This window comes from Myodes glareolus, chromosome 19 (genome assembly GCF_982192425.1).
Source record: "Myodes glareolus chromosome 19, mMyoGla1.1, whole genome shotgun sequence".
Taxonomy (NCBI): domain Eukaryota; kingdom Metazoa; phylum Chordata; class Mammalia; order Rodentia; family Cricetidae; genus Myodes; species Myodes glareolus.
Window position 1 is genome coordinate 21655064 of NC_142044.1, and position 22980 is coordinate 21678043.

Below are 22980 nucleotides of genomic sequence, written 5' to 3' on the forward strand. Positions count from 1 at the left end.
CTTACCAGTTGGTGTCATGTTCTCGGTCTTTATTCCTTACTCCTCCGGATGTGCTGCTAGTTACTATTTTATTGCCTCACTGTGCACTGTACGTTCTGATCTTTGGTTACTCTTGTACGTGTTTTGGATGAAGCAGAACTAGCTTTAGAACTTTTCGCTCTTTGAATCATACGGGGATGTAGAGCTTATAAATGTGCTGGTTAGCAGTTTATTTAATTGTTAAAATTGTTGTCCTTGGCGTCCTTCCCATCATCTTCATAGATGGACTATGTGAGGAACTGTCTTAGTTAGGTTTTCTATTGCAGTGAAGAGACACTGTGACCATGGCAACTCTTATAGGGAAAATATTTAATTGAGAGGACTATTTGCAGTTCAGAGGTTCAGTCCTTTATCATCATGGCAGGGAGCATGGTGGCGTGCAGGCAGATGTGGTGCTGGAGAAGTAGCTGAGAGCCCTGCTACTTCTCCAGCAACAGGCAGTCACCTGAGATACTGGACAATATCCTGAGCATAGGAAACCTCAAAGCCCTCACCCCCACAGTGACACACTTCCTTCAACAAGGCCATACGCACTCCAAAAAGTCACACCTGCAATAGTGCCACTCCCTGTGAGATTATGGGGAAACCAGTTATGTTCAAACTACCCTAGAAACTTAGGCAAAATTGGTTAAGGTGATTTGTTTCAGTACTTCCTTGGCAAGTTTAATTACTTTTTTTTTAATTTGGGATTTTTGTTTTGTTTTTGTAGTATCTTTATACATACATGTATTACATGATTATTAGGGTAGATGGCATGAGAGTGGTATTTTTATAAAAATTCTGTTTTCTCTTGGCTTAGGTTCAGAGTACTGGTGAAGGAGAAGCACAGAGATACTTCGATCATGCGCTTACTCTGAGGAACACAATCCTCTTTCTGCGTCATAATAAAGATCTGGTTGCTCAGACTTCTCAGCCAGACCAGCCCAGTTACGGTAGGAAAATCAACTTGATTGTGAAGACACAACTGTGAACATCTTTCCCAGACATTAAGCAGACCGTGCTCCTTGTCTCGTCAGCACGGTTCAGACATTTTATGGTAGCAGATAGGATTGTATAGTATAGACATATACTATATATATAAATATATATAGTATAGACAGTAGCTAGAGCTGTCTCTGTCCTTTTGCTTTCTTCTAATTACTAACCTGTTGTGTTTGCATCTGCTTGAACTTAGTGTTCATTCAAGAAGCTGTTGGACTTTAAATTTCACTAATTGACCAACACAAAACAAGCTCAGTGGCATTTTTTGAAGCTTTCTCAGCTCATAATGCTTTGTCTGGACATTATATTTTATTCTCTTACAAGTCTTCTGGGTATATATTATGGTTTCCAATGTTACATTGTTACGGGATTTCTGTGTGTGTGAACATGTTTCTTTGTGTCTATATGTTTCTTGTGCTTTTTCTTTTAGTTTGTTTCATTCTATTCCAGTTTTTATCTTATTTTATTATTTTTTTTAAGGTGCCTGTTTACATACCAATGAGAGAGAGATCAACAAAGTATGTAGATTAGATTTGGGTGTGTAGAGAGTTGGAGAGCAAACTGTAATCAGAAAATATTATATTAAAAAAACTATTAAAAACATCTTTTCAGTGCGTGAGTGACCAGGGTCCTGGTACTAGCTATGCTTGGAGCATCTTTGTACTTTCAGTAGGCTCTACACTTCTTTAGAAGCATTCTTATTTGAAGGGGAAAGTGGCTCACTGAGCCTCTGAAGTTAGTTTCACTCTTAAAATATGTCCTTCAGAGAGCAGTGGGATTTTTTTTTTAAGTGTGTCTGTCAGAAGACAACCTTTTCAGGAGTCAGTTCTGTCCTCCTATGTGGGCTTTGGGATCAGACTCAGGTAGTCAGGCTTATGCAGCAGGTACTGTTCATTACCTGCATAGCTGTCTTCTACCCCTAGAGAGCAGTAGGGTGTGCTCTTTTCCAGAGGACTACAGGCAGTGGTTGCTTAAGATGCATGCTGAGCCCTTGTTCTATGGACCAACAATTTGAGCACAAGTTTGTAACTGGGGGATGTTTTACTCCATGCTAGGATCAGACCCGAGCTGTGGATCTCTCTAGAGCAACGGTTTTCAACCTTCCTAATGCTGCAACCCTGTAATCAGTTTCTCTCGTGACCCCACCAGAATATCATTTTCACAGCTACTTCATAACTGTAGTTTTGCTACTGTCCTGGACCTAGCTCTTGTAGACCAGGGTGGCCTCGAACTCACAGAGATCCATCTACCTTTGCCTCCTGAGTGCTGGAATTAAAAGCATGCACCACCACTACCTGGATGAGTCTTTGATTCTTAGGCCTTCTCTTGGACTCTTTTTGTTCTTTTTGTCTTGTTCAATTTTGATGTGATAGGTTTTGTTTTATCTCATATTTTATTTTGTTATGTTTTATTATTATTATTATCTCTTAGAAGCCCATTCTTTTCTACTGAGATTCAGAAAGGGAGTGAATCTGGATGGGAGGAGATTTGGGGCGAAACCGGGAGGAGTAGAAGGAGTGGACACTAATACTATGTGAGGAAATAATCTATTTTCAATAAGAAGGGAAAAACTAAATCTTAAAGTAGTGATCAGTTTATCGTCAACATTTTTTGTTTCACTTGGTCAAATCTTTATTCCCTGTGTGCTGAACTGTAACTTAGGTTTTCCCCTGGATCTCTTACGCTGCGAAAGCCTTCTTGGTTTGGACCCAGCGACTTGCAGCAGAGTTCTGAACAAAAATTACTCACTGCTTGTTTCCATGGCTCCTCTTACCAATGAGATCCGGCCAGTCAGCAGCTGCACCCCACAGGTAATGACTCACTTGAGGATCCAGATGGGAATGTGATTATTTTATAAGGAAACAGGTCAGTTTTCTGTTGTAAGATGCTGCCATAGTCAAGTTGTGAAGTGTAATTGGTATATTTAGCTTGTGTATCACTAATTGACTTGTGACACATTAGATTAAAAATGTATCCATGAAGTATTTTAAGAGAACATCTTGAATGCTCCAGAAACATTGCATGAATTTAATTAGGAAAATAATCAGCTATTTCAGAAAAATAGAGTTGCGGTGCTTAAAATTAGCTGAGAAGAAAAGACAGACCTTGCAAGCTAAAACTTTGTAGTTAACCATAGAACTCATCAGAATGACTGCTGATCTTTGCTTTTGAAGAATAAATGGGATACGTGCCTTTATATACTCAGCAAGGAGGATGTACTTGTAACATTTTCAGAGAGTGGAGGTCATACTACTGTGCAGTGGTCCATCCTGCCTGGATTCCTCAATGGGCAGGGCTCGGTGATAGAAGGGAAGAAGGAGTTTTGGTACCAGATTTGGTTTTGGTACCTGTGTGCTCTAAGCTGCCACAGATCATTGACTCTGTGCCAAAATTTTGTTCTTGTGTTAACAGTAATGGTCCTGGATTTGCTTTTAACCAACCTTTTGTATAATTCTTTACACTCCATTCTATTAACTCAGTGTGTTCACACAGTAGAAATCTGTGAACCGTTGGCACAAATGGGAAAATGGATGAAGGGGATATCATCCTTCTTCTAAAAAATAGCATGTGGTTGATGATGATGATAGCAGCTACTAATGTAATATGGAGTTTACTTACCAGGCACTATTTTAAGCAACTGTACAGCATCTTCATGTGGTAGCTACTTTCTTGTGCCTTTGCAGATGGAACAAATGAGGCACTTTTAGAGTGCAAAGAACTTCAATAAGGTGCTGTGGCTGGAGGAATGATGCCTAGCCTCAGCCCGAGGCAAGCCACTCCAAAGTTCAGTCTCTCAGCAGTGCAGTGGTATGCAGTGTGTCTTCGTAATCCCAATATGAAGAAAAATCTATTTTCCTGGGCTAATTAACATTTATCCTCGTAAGAAAATTACCAATTAAAATATGTATGAAGCATTTGCTACTTAAAAGATGATACTTGGTCATTTTTGACATTTGACTCTTTAGATAAGTATTATAGCTTTATCTTACCTATTTTATGATTATAGCATATTGGACCAGCTATCCCAGAAGTGAGTTCTGTCTGGTTTAAGTTGTATATTTACCATGTCACTGGGCAAGGACCACCATCTCTCTTATTGTCCAAAGGTACAAGACTTCGGAAACTGCCAGATATATTCCAGGTATGTGTGTGAGGTTTTCCTCCTCCTCTTGTGTTCCATTCTGTTCTGTTAAGGATTGAACCCAGGGCCTCATGCATGTGTTGGGCAAGCACTGTGAGCTGTGTTAAGGGAAAATAGAAATTGCTGGGCAGTATTAGGTCACTTTCTTCATTTTCCCCTTTTTTTAAAGTGCCATTTCTTACGTTATAGGGTTATGATCGGTTACTTATAACTTCTTGGGGCCATGATCCCGGGGTAGTTCCTACATCAAACGTGCTCACGATGCTGAATGATGCTCTAACACATTCTGCAGTGCTAATTCAGGTATGTTTTGTCTCATTTGCAACAAAATAAATTTAGGTTTTTATTACTTATATCACACAGTCCGTGTGCAGCTAAATTGTAGTTAGATGACATTTACTTCAAAGTTGAGTTGCAAGGACTCAGGTGTGCAGGACCATTTTTGTGGGCATAGTAGAACAAAGTGGACAGTGAATTTGAACCCACACTTTAATCGAAGCTTCATTGCTATACAGCAGTCTATTATTTTTAAAAAATACTTTATTGATGTGTATTTCATATGGTATAATTAATCAGTTTAAATTGTACAATTCAGTGGTTTTTAGTTTATTTGCAGATTTGTTTAGCTGTCAACTCAACTTTAGAGTATTTTTATCCACTCAGAAATGAACCCTGTTCTGTTCATCTGTTTTTCACTCTAACCCCTGTCCCCCATTCTTCCTAAACCTAAATAACATTACTGTCTCTACATTTGCATAGCTTATTCTGGACATTTTATATACATGGCTCATGATGTGCTGGATTTTGGACATGTTGGGGATCAGGCCATTGAAAATATTATGAAATTCAAATGAGAGGCTGAAGGAGAGAGATGACTGACGTATTAGCCCCAGCATAAAAGTTGAATCCTTGAGAAAATAAAATTAGGGAAAACGTGTGGTAGGGATGGTGAGAGGAGGTGACAAATGGTGGGATGTGCTGGACATGGACTTCAGTGAGACTGCCCAAATTCACATCTTGGTTCCACTGCTGATTGCTATCTCAAACAAGGTAAATGACCTCTTTGAATTCCAATGTGTAGCTGTCAGTTGGAGATAATAGAAACCTCTGTCTTTCTCAGGTTACTGAAGAAATTGCCTGAGATGGATAATTGGCATAAAGTGCTTTGCACTGTGCCTGACACAGGGCATGCTGTGAGAATGTGTTTGGTGGTGATGAGGGGAGGCAGCTGTGGGCATTGCTTCCTCTTTTGTTACTGTTGTGAGTTACCACTCACTTCTTTGAGTGTTGTTTTCCTTATCTATGAAGCAAGCATGATTGCCAAGGTTCATTATATATGTAATATTTAATAAGTTGGGGCAAACAATAGATATTTTTGCTGTTGTTGTTTTGGTATCATAGAATATGAATAGGAAAAGATGGGTTTTTTAGTTACTTTCTTCTTTGCTGCAATGAAGTGCCAGGCCAAAGCAACCTGAAAAGTTGCCAGCTCACAGCTTGAAGGGTAGTGCACTACAGGGGCAGGAGGTTGTTCACACCACCCACCACCCCTAGTGGGAGGTGAGTGCTTGTTCTCATGGGGCGTGGCTTCCCATCCCAGTTAACCTCACTGACTCCCAGGTCGCCTGCTCGGTCCTGTCAGACTGGTGATAGAAACTGTTGCTATAGGTAAACCACCTGCTGGTAAAGTGTCTGTTCACAAGTTTTGGTCTTGCTAGAAAAGAACACCTCCTTTACAGAAAAATTTCCCTTGTTGAAATTTGAAAAATACTACAATTAAGATTTTTAATAAAACTACAATTTTATTTATAACTTTGTAGTTTTGAGTTAAATCATAAAAAAATCTGTGGAATAGATGAGACGTCTGTCAGAATTACATTATAAACTGTCTAAATGAGTGTGCTTTCATAGTGTGATTGCATATGGAGTGTGATTTCTTAGATGTACTGGCCCCCTTCCTCTCTGTAGACTTTCCCTCTCCCACCCACTTCCTTTCTTCACTCTTCTTTTGTGTGTTATTTTGACAGGGTCCCACTTACATAGCCCGGGTGGCCTTTTTAACTTGATGTGCACCTCTTTCCTCTGCCTCCCAAATCTGGGATCACAGGTGTCTGCATCTGTTTTAGTTGCTTTTCTGTTGCTGTGATAAAACACACTGATCAAAAGCAACTTGGGGGAGGCACGGGTTTATTTGGGTTACACTTCCAGGTTACAGCCCATCATTGAGGAAAGTCAGGGCAAGAACAAAAGCAGGAACCATAGAGAAACACTGAGTACTGACTTGCTCACTGTCTTATGCTCAGCGAGCTTTCTTACACAGCCCAGCCACCCACAGTGGGCTGGGCCTGCTTACATCAATGAGCAGTCAAGATAATACCCCAATCTGGTGGAGGCTGTCCTTCACTTGAGGTTTCCTTTTCCAGACTTTATGTTGTGTCAGATTGATAGTAAAAAACAAACCGACACAACACTATACCCCACTACATCAGTATTTCTTTGGTTTAAATAATAGGTCTCCTTTGAGGGTAAAAAAAAAAAATGTATACATCTCGAATATTTACTTAAATTCTCCGTTATAATAATGCTGGATATATGTTAATATAAAATTAAATTTTTCATGGTTATTGTTCTTATGCCACTTTAAACTCTGGGAACTCAAGAAAAAATTTTGAAACAAATAAATGAAGATTAATTGAATGTGATAGATGAATAATTTGTAATGTGAGGGAATGCATTTTTAAATAATATTTTTATTCTTTGAGAATCTCATATAATATATTTGAAGAGATTCATCTCCTCCCTCACCTCCTCCTAGATCCACCCTGCCTCCCTACTCACCCACTTCATATTCATTCTCGCTCTCTCCCAAACCCACTGAGTTCAGCTGTGCTGCCGACGACTCCCAGGCCTGGGGCCTGCTCTGGAGTATGGTCAGTGTCACACCATTAAGCTAACTCTCTCTCCCTTAGCAGCAGTAAATGCCAATAGCCCTTCACCTAGGGGTTGGACTTCATGCCCAATTACCTTCTTTCATGCTAGGATTTTTGTCTTCCTTGAGTTTGATTAGGTTTCTTGCATGCTGTAACAATTACTGTGCTTTCATATCTGCAACTGCCCTGTTGTGTAAGAAAACACTGTTTCCTTGAAGTCATTCACCACCTCTAGCTTTTACCAACCCCCTTTTCACATAGATCTCTGAATCTTGAAGGGATGTGTGTAATATGTATGTCCCACTTAGGGCTGAGCAATCCAAAGTCTATTCTCTCACATTGGCTAGTTGAGGGTCTCCATGCTATTGCCATCTCCTGCAAGAAGTGGTTTCTGAGGCTTGAGAGATGCACTGATTTGTATGGATATGCGTTAAAGTCATTAGGAGTTGTTTTGTTACTGTTAATCATTTAGCAGAATGAGAGTTCTCTCCTAAAGTCTGTGACCTTGGCCTCTTGACCACATTAACAGTGCCAAGTATAGGTTCCATTTCATGAAGCAGGACTTGAATCCAATCAGAAAATGGTTGGTTACTCCCTAACATTTGTGACGCTATTGGACCGAGGACATGTCATGCCTGGCAAGTCATTACTGTAACTCACAGTATTCACATCTGGGTGAGGATGTTTTGGTGTATAGCCCTTTTCAGTAGAGCTGAAACTTCTGGATCTGTACCCACTTGGTTTTTCAATGCTCTATGATTTAAGTTAGTGGTGTCTTCAGCAATAGGGTTTCACTGTCAGTTTCTAGAGGGTAACCAAGAGCATTGGTGGTAATTTGTTATATTTGGGGATCTGTGGGACTCCATTAGCCAACAACTCAGAAGTTAACTCATTCCTGGTTCTGGAGCTGAGTGGATAAACCGTACCCCAACAGAGGAAATGAGTTTTAAATGTTGTAAGTCACTCACACAGTTCAGTGATAAAGATGCGCAGAGAAAAGTCACTTTCCTTTTCATCCTCTCTACCTAGTTTCCAAATCTTGTCTTTCATATAAGATGATTCCTTTATCTCCCGCTGTATCCAATGTGTGGATGCAAGCTAGATGTTTCCTGTACTTCTTTGTTTGGTGATCTGAGATCCAGTTGAGATTGTAGGGAGTTCTCCTTTCCTTTTTGCAGCTGAACTGAAAATATATACCATAATTTTAACCAGTCCTCTGTTGTGAGGCATTTTGGTTGCTCTGGTATGTGTAATTATTAGCAGGTATCTCTGGCAGCCTATCCTTTCCTTGCAGGAGTTTGAGTTTTGTATCCCAGTTAGAGTCTTTGCCTTCCTTTTTTCCTCAAACTGTGGCTGAGCTATGAGCATGCACTTCAGTTCTCACTTGGCTCAGGCCTGTCTGGTTTGCCTGTTAGTTAGTTAGCCGCCTTATTCCTTTTTCTTTTCATGTTCTGTTTGAAAAATACTGTCCAAGAAATTAAAAATATAAGATCGCCAAAGGCATCTCGATGTAATATTGTTGTAGGATGTGCCATGATGTGGCAAAACTTTGTTTACTGTCTTCAGTTATTAGAAATGTTGGTTTCTCATACACCTTTCCACTTGCATTTCTTTCTGTTTGTAGGGACATGGTTTGCATGGGGTAGGAGAAATTGTCCATATACCGTTTCCATTTGATGAAGCAGAGCTACAAGGAGGTACCTTTTGAATTCTATCCATTTGACTTTATCATTATTCCTGACAATAATTGGTAGAAACTGACAGGAAGTGTGTTCTTAAAATTTTTAAATTCTGTGAAGATAATTTTCAGTTATGTGAGTTTCTGCCAGTGAACTGTGTTAGAACCTTTGAACAGCTCTTGTGCCTTAGAGATGAAGAGCGTAAGCACATAATTTTCTAGGGGAGATTTTCTATACGTGGAGCCTTTTAGCCGTTTTCTTTTATTGTTGGTTTATTTAGAGACTGGGAGAGAAGACAAGCTACCAGGAACAACTTATGCTTGGAGAGTTTAACACACATTCTTTTTCAGAGTGTGTGTGTGTGTGTGTGTGTGTGAGTGAGCACAGATGACCTTGTTCTCTAGTCCTCCAGTTCTCTAAATTCTAAGGACAAAATTTTAGTCTTGAAGATGCCAGACATTGACATCAAGATCCTTCGTTTTATAAAAGTTCAAGAACTGATTAGTGGGAGCTTGTGTGGCATCTTGATGAAATGTTTGCAGAAAAGAGCTATCTGCTATCTTATGTTTCTTCATTGGAATTGGTCTTATTTAATGTTTAAAAGTAGCTCAAAAATAGTAAAATATGCATTAGTTTTTGGTGTTATGTTATATGATAAAGCTTCATTAATGTGTTGTTATTGGTTTGCTCCTAGAGTTTACCCGTGCCAGTATGGGTGTTCATAAAGCACTGCAGACTCTGAGGAACAAAGTGGACTTGCAACATTTCTGTGGCTATGTCACCATGTTGAATGCTTCTAGCCAGCTCACAAGTAGAAAGCTCAGTGATGCTTCTGATGAGAGAGGTCAGTCACTGATTGGGTCTCTGGATAAAACAACTGGGTTCAAGTTTAGCACGGTCTTTATGTGTAAACCACAGCAAACCTCTGTGGAAATGTTGAGTTGCTTAATAGTTTTCATAAGGAGCTAAGAATATGACCTTGTATGCGATACAGAATGGCTGTTGGCTCAGTCTCTTACTGTTGCCTCTATGTTCAAAGTCTATTTGAGTCAAATTAGCTTTAGGGAGTGATGATTTTAAAACATTTCCAAAATAGGCTTAATAATTTACAGATTCCACAAATTAAACTTTGGAAATGACTCTTATATTCATTTCTGTCTCCTTTGTTTTTGAAAATAAGTTATGTGTGCATATATGTGTGCACTGTAGCTGGGTGCTGGGGGAAGCTAGAAGAGAATGTTGGTTCCTGTGGAATTGGAGTTAAAGCAATTGTGAGTCTATGTAGGTGCTGGAACTCGAAAACAGGTCAGATCCTAGTAGTTGGCACTTTTCTTGTGACTATGTACCTGGGTTCACTTAACTTTCTCTTCAGCCCCTCTTCTTTTCTAGTTCTCAGTTTGTCTGAATCTTGATACCTTAAAGCACACCTTGCAACCATTTCCCGTGTAGTCTTTCTTCCTTCCTCTATCTCTAGATTGTCCTGCGTGTCCATAGCAGATCAGCTCTTGCTTAGCAGTTGTTTCTGCTCTGGCATGGTGGTGCATGTGTATGGCTGTGCTTGCCATGGTGCCAGCTCTCATCACCAACTCTGGAAGTATCAAGTGACTGTCACTGGTTGACTATATTCATGATTCTTTCAGTTTAAAATCCCAAGGAAGTGTGTTAGTGGTCAGCCAGTGTCTCCTTTTGAGTTTCAGGTAGGTGTACTACAGTTCAGTTTTTAAAGTCATTTATTCCACAGATGTTTAAACAGCAATTGACTGTTTTAAGTTCTGAAATTATTTAATTTTTTAAGTTTAACTTTAGTTCAAAGAGTAAAACCTGACTAGGGAAGATTAATGAATCTGCCTATACTACATAGTTAAAAGCTGAGAGGGATGGCACTGCTTAGCATATACATGGGGGACAGAGAAGGCTATCTCAACCTCGGGAGCTGTGGGGAATGCATCTTAAAGAAGACAGAGTTTGAACTGAACTGAAAAGTGAGAAGTTAGTTAAAAAGTGATTGCTGTTTTTTTTTCTGTTGTTGTTTGTTTGTTTTTTGTTGTTGTTGTTTTAATTAGGGAATTAGGAAGCAGAAAATAGTGTGGCTCCTTTTAGCCAAAAGAGAGGAGTTGTTGGTGAATAGATGAGTACAGAAGGTTGCTAGGGATCTCATTGCTGAAAGATAGAGGGGTTCAGAAAGGAAGTTTGAAGGATATTTAGACTCTGTGTTTCTGGGCATGGCTTTAGGGATAAAGGAAGTAGAAGTCTTAACTTGTGTTCTGCTTCGTGACTTTGGATTTTTTTAGGTCATGGTTGATTTTGCCCTTGGGAAATTTTACACACTTAGTAAGATACTTGATATTGATGATGGCTATCAAGAGCATCACTGGTATCAGTCACATGCTTTTCACACTCACAAACTCCCCCTAGACGTTTATTAGATGTCTACTGCTTAAACCAAAGATGAATCATCTTTTTAACCTATTTTCCATTTTTAAAATCATTTAATGAGAAGGGAGAAAGAGTAAATGGTATTTGTGTAACGTAACATTTGGTCACAACTCTCTATAGATTATGTGGCTGACTGTGGAGAGCTGTCTTGGACTGCCCTTAACAGATTTTTCTTTTTCTTCTTTTAATTTTACTTTTTTTATTGTTTAATAATTGATTTTTTTATTTTCCTGTCATTATTTCTTGAAGTTCTCTTTGTGCTGACTTCTGCTGAATCCTCAGTGTTATATCCTTTAAATTATCAGGCGAACCTGATTTGGCTTCTGGTTCAGATGTAAATGGGAGTACAGAGTCATTTGAAATGGTCATCGAGGAAGCTACTACAGATTCAGCAATAAAACAAAACTCTGGTAAGATGTTAAAAATCTTCTGCAATTTTATTAGTTGTCTTTCTGGGGCTTAACTTTTATGCTAAACTATTTGCATGTTGTTTTTATTATTTTTAGTGGAGTTTTGTGTTAATGTGATACTTCTAAGAAACATGTTTATACATTTAGAATAATTGAAATAATATATAACAGTTACAGCTGAGAACAGTGACTTCAGTTTCATTATTTGTATGATAAATACTCAGATTCATTTTATCATCTTGTAGATGTCCTCTTATATCCCTTTTGAGCAAATGATTATCTGGAACATTTAATGAAAAGCTATGTATCTTTTCCCCAGATATATGTACATAATCAAAAGACATTCTCTTCCACTTTGAGATTGATGACCCTGTTTAAGTCCAACCCTAGTCGAATTCACTAGTGCATGCCACGAGGGTGAGAGGGCTCTAGGGGCTCAGTTTAGAAGACCTTGTTGCTCATACAGAATATGTAAGTATATACTTTTCAGTCTGTGTTGTTTTTAGGAACCACAGCTGAAGCAGATTGGGTTCCTCTTGAGCTGTGTTTTGGGATTCCGTTGTTCAGTTCTGAATTAAACCGAAAAGTTTGCCAGAAAATAGCAACACATGGCCTTTGCAGAAAAGAGAGGTAAGGGCTTGTCTTCTCCATCTTAGTTTTTAAGCTGTCATCTATGTTTCTCTAGCTTGAATCTTTGTTAATTCACACATTGTCTTAGGATTTCAATTGCTGTGAAGAGATATCATGACCATGGCAACTTTTCCAACATTTATTTAATTGGGTGGCTTACCGTTCAGAGGTTCAGTCCATTATCATCATGGTGGGACATGGCAGCATGCAGGTAGACATGGTGCTGGGGAAGGAACTGAGAGTTCTGTATCTTTGTATGTGGGTAACAGGATGTGGTCTGACTCAGTGGGTAGCTTGAGCATAGGAGACCTCAAAGCCCACCCCTGCAGTGATATATTTCCTCCAACAAGGCCATGCCTACTCAAGCTAACTTACATTAGAATTCTGGTGACTTTCTAAGTTTTTTTTTCTATCTCATATATTGTTTTAAAATTCATGTTTTGCTTTTCAGAGATGGTAGGCAGGTTTTACCTCATGGCAGCTCCAGTCCTTAGGGAGTGGCTCCTGAGGCAATGAAGGAAAGAATCACTGAGCCCAGTTGTCACAAAGGGTGGTTTGGAAGAGAGATACTCATAGAGTCCCCTTTTTTTAAACTTAAGAAAATAAAGTTGACCAGAAGATAAATTTAAATCAGTTGACTTATGAAGTAAAAAGTGTTCAACTGATAATGTCAACAACCATTCTCTAAAATAGCATGTAAAAATAAAAGTATAAATACTAGTTTGGGGCTGAGACCCGTCTGTTACTTATTTTCTGCACCCATGAATTTTGACATGCACTGCTATTTCTGGGAAGAGAAACTTCTGCGATTTTAAGGCTGTGTGCAGCGTATGTCTGTGGGTAGAGGAGCATCTTGACACTGCCTGTTCGCTAAGCAGTGGTCACTCTTCTCTGAGACCTGTACTTTCTTCTGCCGTGGTTTGATCAGATTTATAGTAACCAGATTTACAGCTCCGAAGGTTCAAGGAATGTTGAAGAAGAGAACTGGATATAAAATATCATCTCTTGGGGAGGACACAGCCATTGTAATCACAATTGATGGCAGATCACTTTAGATATCTACACTGTTTTTGTAAAAGGATGAACCCATCAACAGTCAAGCTTAGATGGAAGAGGAGCAGAGGGGGTCCCACCCTTCACTGTTGGACTGTTTACTGCTAATAGATTCAGGGAGAGGGAAAGCATTGCCTTTGTTGTGTACCAACTGATGGCCCAGCATTTAGTTACAATTCAGTGATTACACAGGTGGCCTTAGGTAAACTTAATGAGTCACTAAAGTATGAAATTGAGAAAGGAATAGGTAGGGATTGGGAGGATTGATAAGGATGGGAAGGAGGCAAGAGTGATGGGGAGGAAGGTATGGGTAGAGAGTAATCAGAATGCATGCATATATATATATTTCCAATAGCAACCATGTTTCTAAAAGCATAAATACTTTTTAAGTATGAAACTTCAAAGATTATCACCATAATTTGTACTGATTAACATATCTGGAAAGTTATGTATGGATAAGTTGTGTTAAATGTGTCAGAACTTAAGCTTGTTTTATTTAATATTTGTATGTTTCAGCAGCTTAAATGTTTTAACTGTTTAAATGTTCTTTTGGAAAAAATAACTTCCTGATACCAACCTCTGTCTTAGTCACTGTTCTGTTCGCTGTGAAGAGACACCATGAACACAGCAGCTCTTATAAAGGAAAACATTTAATTGAGGGCTTGCTCACAGTTTCAGAAGCTTAGTCCATTCTGCTCATGGCAGGGAGCATGGTCTCAGTCATAGTGCTGGAGAAGTAGACGGGAGCAGCATCCTGGGCTGCAGGCCGAGGGGGGGGGGGGACAGAGAGAGAGAGAGAGAAAGAGAGAGAGAGAGAGAGAGAGAGAGAGAGAGAGAGAGAGAGAGAGGAGACTTTTGAACCCCAGAACCCAGCCCCAGTGACACACTTCAGCAACTCCTCATCTTCTTACCTTTTCACATTGCTTACCATTCTAATTGATGGTATGAACCTGGGAGGACAGGGCCCAAAAATGAGGTGACAGAAGTCTCATGCATTAGCCAACTTTATTCAGAGCATCAGACAGTTTGTGCTCTGAGGGTTAAGAATCACACACATAAAGTTTTCATGAGCTCAAGCTGTATACAATCACAAGGACAAGCTGCATGTGGCAAAACATGTTTTTCCATAGAGGCTTATAAACAAATAGCATTAGCCAGCTATAATAAATGATCATTATTTCATTTATTATTCATTCCTATTGGCCACACGTGGGAGGGGCACAAAAGCACATTCCAAGAACAATTCTGTGTTTTAAGGAAACTGAGGTCACAAGACTTTTGTTTGTTTTCTTGGAGTTTTCTCACAAACACTCAGAATTCTGCTTACATGACTCCTTGGACTGAAATTTCATTCTTAGACCTTGTTCTGACACAAACAATGCCACTCCCTGGTGACTGTTTAAGTATATGAACAATTTGGGGCCGTCCTACTCAAACCACCACATAAACTTATATTTTAACTTAGATTTAAAGTGTGATATTCTATTTCAAAATGGTCTCCTTTTTTTATAAACAGCTAGGTCCTATTGTTAAAAGTAAAAATTTTTGACATAAAACATCACAGTTACTTAAAGAACTTTGTGGCTTTATTGCATTGCATATTCATACATAAATTACTTAAAATGATAAAATTTAACTTGTAAAAGTTTACTTTTCATCATTACATTTAGTTAAAAATATTTTTTTCTCTCTCTTTTTTTTCAGCCTTCAAAGTCTCTTGCATTCCAGTAGAAAGCTCTCTCTACAAGTCCTTAACTTTGTTCATTCATTCCAGGTAACACAATTCAAAACATGCAAATGGTGTTTATATAGAGCTTTGTAACATGTGGAAAGTTTTTTGTTTTGTTTTGTTTTGTTTTTTTGTTGTTTGATTTTGAGTCCCCCCAGTAGCAAGATATGTAATCAGCATGATTTAAGACGTTAAGACGAACCATGTTTCCCATTGTTCTGATAAAAACAAAAGAGGGAGATGTTGGACTGCATGAGGTCCCGTGTGAGGCCCGGTGTACCTTCCTGAGCCGAGCTTGAGTTTGGTGACCTTTCTCTGGCCATAACTTCCACATATAAGTGGCTCAGCACAGTCCAACCTAAACCCACCTCTGCCCAGCCACTCCTTACGTGGCAGGATATTGTTGGCCCTTATTCCTTACTCCACCTCTCCCCATCCCAAGACTCCCACCCCCCCATCTCAGCCCTATATAAGTTTCTGCCTGATGCAATAAAACAAGATCCTGCTTCACTGTCAGGAGGGGCATTCTGCAAGTTAAGGTCAATGGTGTGGATAAAAAGGATATCCTAGACTTTATAGACTCATAAATAAAATTGGAGAATAGAATATTTCTGCTTAGAATATCTGATTCAATAGTATGAAGTCAATATTGTTGACTGCGGTTTTCTGACCTGCCCAGTTCCCACAGTCGTTAAGTCCCAAAGAAATCACACAGAGGTCTACATTAGTTATAGACTGATTGGCCCATTAGCTCAGGCTTCTTATTAACTCTTATATTAGCCCATTGTTCTTGTCTATGCTAGCCACATGGCTTGGTACCTTATTCAGCAAGGCAACCACATCTTGCTTTTTCTGTGACTGGGTAAAGGACTACAGAAAGAGCTTTCCTCTTCCCAGAGTTCTCCTGTTCTCATTGACTCGCCTCTACTTTCTGTCTGGTTGTCCCACCTATACCCCTGCCTGGCTACTGACCAATCAGCATTTATTTAAAATATAATTGACAGAATACAGACCATTGTCCCACACCACAATATTTTAGAGTTTTTTTTCATTCATTTATTCATTCATTCGATAAATACTTGAGTCTACCCTATGCCAGGCCCTTTACCAAGTGTCAAGGAAACTGATGTGGAAGACATTAGTGAAGCATGTGGTATTGTGTAGACTCAGTCAAGCATTAATATTTGTAAGTAATTATAGATTTCAGTCAGTGCTTTGAGGGAGCTATACTCTAATAGGGTCTGAAGGAGGCTGTGACCTTAAAAGATTAGTATGTAAACTGAAGCCTGTGGTGCAGAAGAGAATGTTACAGACAGACAGGAGGTGCAGAGACCCTAGTGTCAGGAAAGCGCTGACACACAGGAGCAAAAGGCAACTGGATGGAAGAAGCACCCTTAGAAAGGAAAGTGACAGCAGGTGAGGTTGAAGAGGGGCAGGCCTTCCTGAGCTTGTGGAAGAGCTTGTGTTTCGATCAAATGCCAAGAGCCATGGCCGAAGGCTGGTGAAGGAGAGAGACTGTTTGGGCAGGCTTTTAACTGTGTGTTAGTGTTGGAGAGGCACAGGCTAGAGGCAGGGTCAGTCGGATGCCCGTATAATTGCCTGAGGAAGACGTGCTGTGACTGAGCATTCTTTTCACTAAAAGTGCGTGTACTCCTAGTAAGGGGCTGTGTACTGTACATGGACCATCACACCAGTGAACCATAATACAAAAGTATAACGTAAGGACCCAGAAACAGTGGTGAGGTTCTGAGAGTCTCCACACTATGCACCACTTTGGAATCCACTAGCCTTGGCTATGGTGAATGCTGAATCATTGAACTATGTTCTGAAGATAGATTTGTAAAACTTGATCAATTAAATAAAAGAAATAATGAGGGTGTTGTAGGAAAAAATCAAGACTGATTCTCATGCTTGTTGAGCCAGAGGGGTTGAATGGGGAAGGCTGGGGAAGAAGTGGGGGTGGACCTGGTAAGAGTGTGCAGGGAGGACACTTTAGAACTGTGGTCGGACACTAGGCTTGCTTGGGAACGTGGGTCTGAGCGGGTCTGAGCATGTTCATCTGGGTAGCCTGTTCGGGTGTGGAGTGTGGTGATAGCATCTTTATCCTGTTCGGTGATACTTTGGTCTCGGTCCAGTTGCTGAGAACTAATTTTCCCCCCATCGTCTCATAAGCCATTTCTGATTGTTTTAAAAGCACTTATTGTAAGTGCTTGTCATTTTTGCACATGTTAATATCTGCCATTGTTTTTGGTTGTTCTCTCTGCCTTCCATAGTACTTTATATGCTATGAACTTTTCTGGGATAATTGGGTCCATGTATTTTTCCTCTGTTCTATCTCTTTGCTGAAACTAAATGTGAACTAGTCCTTTTGTTCCTTGGATTTTAGGAAGGTGCTTCAGCTCTGGATCTTCACTCGGAGCCCGGCTTCCCAAGTGTGCTTTCACAGTCGTCCTGCGCCGATGTGGGAGTTCCACTTCCCGCCAAAAACTTAATCTTTAAAGATGGCATCTTGTCGGAGTGGAGTGGACGCTCACCTTCCTCCCTTCTCATCGCTAATCTCCATCTGCAATAATTTGATTACACCATTTACTGCTCACACGTTCTGCCTTTTTCCTTTCTTAATGTTGGCTTTACAGTGTCAGCCACCAAGAGTGTCCTGCTGCTGCAGTGCAGGTCGTGCTTCACTGGTAGGAGATGCTCAGAATGTGCGCCTGTTTTCTGAAGCCGTGGTGTTGCACATCTTACTGCAGCAAAGTGCTTTTCAGCAGCCAGCTCTGTATTTTTACCTTGAGACAATCTGCATTTCTTTTATAAAACGAAGGATGTACTTTATAGGCTCTAGATGACTGTTATGTTTACAAGCAGTCACTATGAATATTGCAGTGGTAGTTTTCTATGTTAGTTTCTCAGACCTAAACCTGGTTTAATTTTATATTTTGTTACCTACACTAAGGGGATCACAGGAGGAGATGGAACTCTTCTTCTTGGTTCTTGTGGTAGTCACGCTAGAAAGTGGCAAGCATCCAGCAGTGAGAGGTCTATACCAGGGCATTAAGGGTTCCTGTGGATGTCTATAAATCATGTATGCCAAGAGAACATGATTGAGTCATGCATAGTGACTCCTAGTCAGCATAGTGGTATGAACTTAACTGACTATTCATTGACATCTCATGAAAAGCTTTGAAAAACATTCTATTTTTAAATGATGTTTGTATGTGGACTTCTGTTGTCACTCAACTTTGGGCTTTATATTTTCATGGAGTCTTTATGGAAAAATAGAATTTATTTTCCACTTGTAGTTGAAGCTGTTGCATGTCTCATTTTGTCTTGTAGCTTTACTAATGAACTGTTAGGACACTTGACTTTGATTTCAAAGCAAGGGTTGCGATTGGGAATTGCACAGGACAGCAGCACAGTGCTGTCTTTGGGCTCAGCTCCATGGGAAGGCGATTCTGCATACACAGCACCTGGACCCAAAGCCTGGGACACAGCTCTGGGGACAGTGGGGAAGCACTGTCTAGCTTCACGTGCTTCTTTAGGAGTTAGTTCTTTTAGTGTCTCAGATGTCAGACTATATGGAACCACACATGTAGACTTTTCAGGTCACCTTCCTTGGGTTGTGCAGTGTTAATTGAACTCCTTCTAGCGGGTGCTTGCTAGCTTGCTGGTGTGAAACTAACCAAGCTAACTGGTCAAGCAGTGTACCTGGAACACTCGAAGCATTAGACTATTTGAGAATGTTTGAGCCTAACAGTTTTGCTGATGGCTTTTGTTATTTATGCAACTGAAATTTGTGTGTTTAACAAACTTCTGGAAGTATATGCCTTTCTTGAAACCGTTAAAGTGGCCAAGTATTTAATACCATGGCCTGTCTGTAGAATTGAATATTTTGGACCAGGTTACTTGTAGCACAGTTAGTGCTGTGTTTGGGGTAAATGCAGTAATGTTTAGTTTCCTACTTTGTCTTGTATAAGGTAGAACTGTGTATGCCATGTTTGTCTGTAGAAGGAAAATACATAGTAATATTAAAATGATTTCTACGACTGTGAATCACTCGTTTATTTTTCCAGTAACTGATACTGTACATTCCTAGTGCTGCTGATTGTGTGTGTGTGTGTGTGTGTGTGTGTGTGTGTGTGTGTGTGTGTGTGAGACTTTGCCAGCTTCAACTGAAAGGTGAGAGTATTTCTTTTGATCAGGGCTTTGTAATCTCATTTGCTTTGTTTGAGTTTCCTGTATTTATCCTTGTATTAGCAGTCGAACGCCAACTCTAATGACATGTACACTAATAAAGAATTGAACAGTTGTAGTTATGACAATGAGTCCAGTTATTGCTGAATTTATAGCTTAAAATATGGGAGTGATTTGCTGCTATAATTCCTTTGCGAAACACTGAAGGAAGAGATGGAACCTAACCATGATCATGAACTTCAGGGACAGTTCTAAAAAGATATGTTTCATCTCTAGTTTCTTGTGTGAACGGGGAGAGTGAAACTGTCAGGTTTCCAGCTGATGTCCCCTCTCTTGTGAGGGAATTATTTGCATTTTTAGAGCAGCTAAGATGCTGTGAGTGTTTGTGCTTTGCTTTATGAATATGACCTGTTCCACTCACGTTAGCTCGTGCAGAGATACCTCTGTGAAGTTGATTAAAAATAAATAAATAAATATACATAGACTTTGTTCTTTGCCAAAGAAAATGGGTAGAGGTTGTATCTTGTTACTTTGCAAATGTTTTATTTCATTTGGCTTTGCACCACTCTTCTTTCCATGCCTCACCGTTACTGTAACTTGAACAAAGCAAGCAAACATTTAGAAACCAAGAGAAAAGAGCTGCTAATATCAAAAAGGGCATACAATTTAGTGGGGCCCAGTTTCACCTCACAGATGTGTCTAAAGAAGTTAGGGGCAGTTAATTCTTAGAGCAGCGGTTCTCAACCTCTGGATCATGACTCCTTCACAGAGGTCACATTTCAGATACCCTACATATCAGGTATTTACATTACAGTTTATAACAGTAGCAAAATTACAGTTCTGAAGTAGCAACAAGAGTAATTGTATAGTTGTGGGCCACTACAACACTAGGAACTGTCGCAACATTAGGAAGGTTGAGAACAACTGCCTTAGAAAGCCTTTCTTATTTAAACTATGTAACCAAATGGTTTGTGTTTGAGGGAAGTGATTTCTCTTCCTGGGTGTTTTGTTTTCTCTGCCATTCACCTTCATTTTTTATGTTCAGTGTTTCAAATACACTTTGTATTAAAGGATTTTAAAGTACCAAAACTGTAACTCAGTACAGTGGATTGTTTTCTGTTATGATGTTAATATTATACAATGAAATTGTATAAAGTCTTGTCAATTTGATTATTGACACAAATAACATGTTTACAAATAAACTGTGGTGTTGATCAAGTTACCATGGAGAGTGTCTAATTTTTTTGAGACTCCTTAAAATTAAATACACCTATGCTTTTCAGCCTGACTTTCCTGTACTTTTTCAACTAACTTTTAAATGTCCTAATATTAGATTTCCAGGGAAATTGCCAGGCTAGGCCATGGATGTTCGTGTCTCTGTGCTGGCTGGTTTTGTGTCACCTTGACAAGCTAGAGTCATTTGGGAAAGGAAAGTCATAGAGTCAATTGAGAAAATGCCCCCACCAGACTGGCCTGTGGGCACATCCGTGGGAACATTTTCTAATTAGTGATTGATGTAGGTGAACCCAGCTTACTGTGGGTGGTGCCACCCTGGCCTGGGGGTTCTTGCTGCTATGACAACAGGGCCATTGCTGTGGGTAGCAGGGAAGGAACTCTTACAAGGCAGGAGCTAATGCAGGGACCGTGGAGTGATGCTTACTGGCCTGCTCCTAGAAGCTTACTTAGCATGCTTTCTGTACCAAAGAGCTGAGAAGAGTTGGGGGATTGAGTGTCATAAAACGCATGAACTTCTCAGCTGATAAAAATGTTTAAAATTACAAAAAAAAAAAAAAAAGTTGGCATAGAGCATAGGTTTCCTGTCTTACTCCAGCCTCTGGTTCAGTTTCTCTACAGTATCCCAGCGAGATGATGCGGTGGTTGGGTTTCCTTTTTTCTTTTACTACCAGATCCCTCTGCTCTGCAAAACCATCTCTGCGGATAATCTTTCATCTTCATGTCCAGTGATTTGGGTTGCAAGCCTCTTAGTTTTTTCATGGATTATTTGTTTCTCATCTCTGTGATTTTAGTGGCTTCCTGCCGTGAGCAAAAATTCATTGTTCTCCAATCAGAACTCTTGCAGCCTTGTATTTTATTAAGGAACATACACAAAGTAGAGAGAACGCTCATTCCGCTTTGACCATGGTCAGTGTTTAGCCCTCCTGGTTAATGTAGACAAAGCATATATATTATTCATATATGCATGAGCATACACAGCTCTGTCCCCTACCAATAGATTATAAGGTAAAACCTGGATACTATACAATCTATTCCATAAGTTAGACTATGACTGAATTACTGGAAACAATAGTTCCCACAGCTAGAAATGACACATGCACCCCACTTAAACCACCACTACTGGCATAACAATAGAATTAAAAACTGTCAAAAATCAATCTAAAGCATCAAATAAGCTAGTCACATTTAAAGGGATGGGAAAAAATTTAAACTATCAGATACTCAACAAAATAATAGTTCATCCCTGGGGCGTATGAGTTCCCTAGCCATGGATTTTTGGTCAGATTTACAGCATCGAATATGAGTTTTCTCCTACGGAGTGGGCCTTAAATCCAACCACAGCGTGCTATATTGTCTCCATAAGGTCTCTGCCGCTATTGCTTCCAAGTTTATGTCTGTGTCCGGCTGGTTTTTATTGTAGCTCATATGTACACAGCGGGGTGAGACTGCTGATGGCGTTTCACCCCCAGCAGCCTACATGACACTTCTGGTATGATGTTTTCAGCAATAGGATCTTACCATCAAGTTCTGGTAAACAACCAAGAGCAATGGCAAAATAGGCTGTGCTGTCTGGGCAGCAGGTGTGGAATGGGGGTGGGTGGGCATGGTCTCTGGGACACCCCTGACATGGTGTGAACTCAAAGTCCTCTCTTCTAGTCTGTTTCTTTAAATGTTTTTTTTATTTCATGGGTATATATGTACGCCTGAGTATGTTTGTGTGTTCCCTGTGTGTACAGTGTTCATGGAGGCCAGAAGAAGGCATTGGTCCCTTGAATTGGAGTTACAAGCAGTTGTAAGCTAATCCATTGTGGGTGCTGCAAACTGAATTTGGGTCGTCTATAAAAGCAGGAAGTGCACTTAACCACAGAGCCATCTCTCTAACGCTTGAGGTAGGTCATAAGGCTAGCTGTCAACTATTTCCAGTTGTTTTCCATTTATTTATTCCAATAAATTCCATAGTATTTCAACTATGTCCTTCCTAGACCATGGGAGAATCACATGATCTATCATGTGATTGGACTGGGTCCTGTGACTCATCTGGCCAAGGGTCGATAGATTTAATGGTATCCATTCTGGAAAGATCCATCTACATCTCCTGTTTTCTAGCGATGGGGGCTCCATCACCTTGGGCTCCTGCAATGCCTAGGCCTACCTTCCCCTGGTCTGTGATGGACATGTCTTCACAGTGGGCCTCATATGGTGTCATGGAAAAGAGTTCCCGCACAGATGTGAAGATCAGTCAGTCTCTCCTCCCTTCCCACACATGCATTGTGAGGCCAGGTATTCTTTATATGTACCAACTGAGACAGGGTAGCACCACAGACGAGTTGAAGATGTGAATGAGAACTCAGCTGACCACGAACATGGAGAGCCAAGCTGCTCCTTGCAGCCAGTTTCCTTTGTGTGGGGGAAAGGTAGCTATTTTTCTAAAATATGTTCGCATGTGGTAAGTTTGTCGTAATTTGAGCTGAAATAATAAGTAGGTGTTTACTTTTCCTCATTTTTAATCTCCCAATGCAGTCAA

The 22980-nt window shown here is 40.0% G+C and overlaps 1 protein-coding gene across 1 annotated transcript in view; it reads left to right on the plus strand.

The window, feature by feature from the left end:
- Window positions 1-20442, plus strand: part of Fam91a1 (family with sequence similarity 91 member A1) — a 40896-nt gene extending 20454 nt beyond the window's left edge. Inside the window, exons 15-24 of the mRNA XM_048457465.3 lie at window positions 839-971; window positions 2683-2831; window positions 4028-4162; window positions 4352-4465; window positions 8717-8789; window positions 9466-9615; window positions 11513-11617; window positions 12124-12247; window positions 15005-15074; window positions 17416-20442. Coding sequence (XP_048313422.1) covers window positions 839-971; window positions 2683-2831; window positions 4028-4162; window positions 4352-4465; window positions 8717-8789; window positions 9466-9615; window positions 11513-11617; window positions 12124-12247; window positions 15005-15074; window positions 17416-17601 — 1239 coding nt within the window. The 3' untranslated portion in view covers window positions 17602-20442. The remainder of the gene's footprint in view (window positions 1-838; window positions 972-2682; window positions 2832-4027; window positions 4163-4351; window positions 4466-8716; window positions 8790-9465; window positions 9616-11512; window positions 11618-12123; window positions 12248-15004; window positions 15075-17415) is intronic.
- Window positions 20443-22980: the final 2538 nt, after the last annotated feature.